Consider the following 961-nt stretch of genomic DNA (forward strand, 5'->3'; position numbering starts at 1 on the left):
TGTGTTGTTTGTGTACATTTTGGCGAAATTAGAAAGAAGAAAATGGGAAATTTAATAATAATTTYTAATCAAAAGTGAAAGTGAAGATAGTGCTACTGTGCAGAAAAAAGCAAATCTCAATCGSCTTTGCGCAAAAATCGGTGAAAATMATCATGTGAAACGTGCCACAAGCAGCTTCGCAGTTTCTGTTATTGTTGCTAATAGCCCAGAGCACAGCTTCTTTGTTTACCAGCGCTTTTGTGTCAGTGAGTGAGAGTCTTCTTCTTCTTCTTCTTCTTACTTCCTTACTCAAGTCTTGTGCTTTTGTTGTTGTTATTAGTGAACATATATATGTGTCTGTGTGTCTGTGCCGCTCTGCGTCATTCATTCAACTCGCTTTGTACGCGCCAGCTTGCTGTCAAACAAATGTCAAAATTYCAAATGTTTTTGTTATTGTCGTACATTTTCTATCATCCAGTGCATTTGCAATAATCTCCAGCGCGCATAAAATCAACGAAACGCTATGGATGAGCAGGATGACAATTTGAATATAGCCACTGGCAACSCGGCGAACAATAGCCATAACAACAACAATGGCGATGAGTCAGATGARGAAGTTATCGAGGGTATGGAATTGCTGGAGGGCAACTATCAGGTGCTGCGGCAGTGGGTGCCACCCGCACCGAATTATTGGGATGCACCACCCAAGGCGATCATCAAATCGGCGGAAGTGAGGTGAGGTTAAGTGAAATGGAAATAAAAGTAGGCAAGACAAAGAAATGAATATGGAATTAAGTAATTTACTTAATRTAGTATACTAGCAACAGTTCAGCAACTTGCCAATTCGATGTATATGAATCTTGATATTTAGGAGCTTTCAGATTAAGTGCCATTATTTGGACTTAAATCTTTGAACTWACTGAACTATATAAACCTTTCTTACTATCAATGCAGATACCTTTGGTTGATTCAAGTTCTATGC

General features: G+C 38.9%; 1 protein-coding gene across 1 annotated transcript; it reads left to right on the forward strand.

The window, feature by feature from the left end:
• Positions 1–343: 343 nt before the first annotated feature.
• On the forward strand, positions 344–714 carry LOC108972089 (protein prickle-like; the record flags this gene model as incomplete). The annotated part of the gene is given in 1 exon segment (XM_018938554.1): positions 344–714. A coding segment is annotated over 1 exon segment (212 nt), but the record flags the coding sequence as incomplete, so codon positions are not given.
• Positions 715–961: the final 247 nt, after the last annotated feature.

This window comes from Bactrocera latifrons, unplaced genomic scaffold (genome assembly GCF_001853355.1).
Source record: "Bactrocera latifrons isolate USDA-ARS-PBARC rearing strain unplaced genomic scaffold, ASM185335v1 scaffold_378, whole genome shotgun sequence".
Classification (NCBI taxonomy): Eukaryota; Metazoa; Arthropoda; class Insecta; order Diptera; family Tephritidae; genus Bactrocera; species Bactrocera latifrons.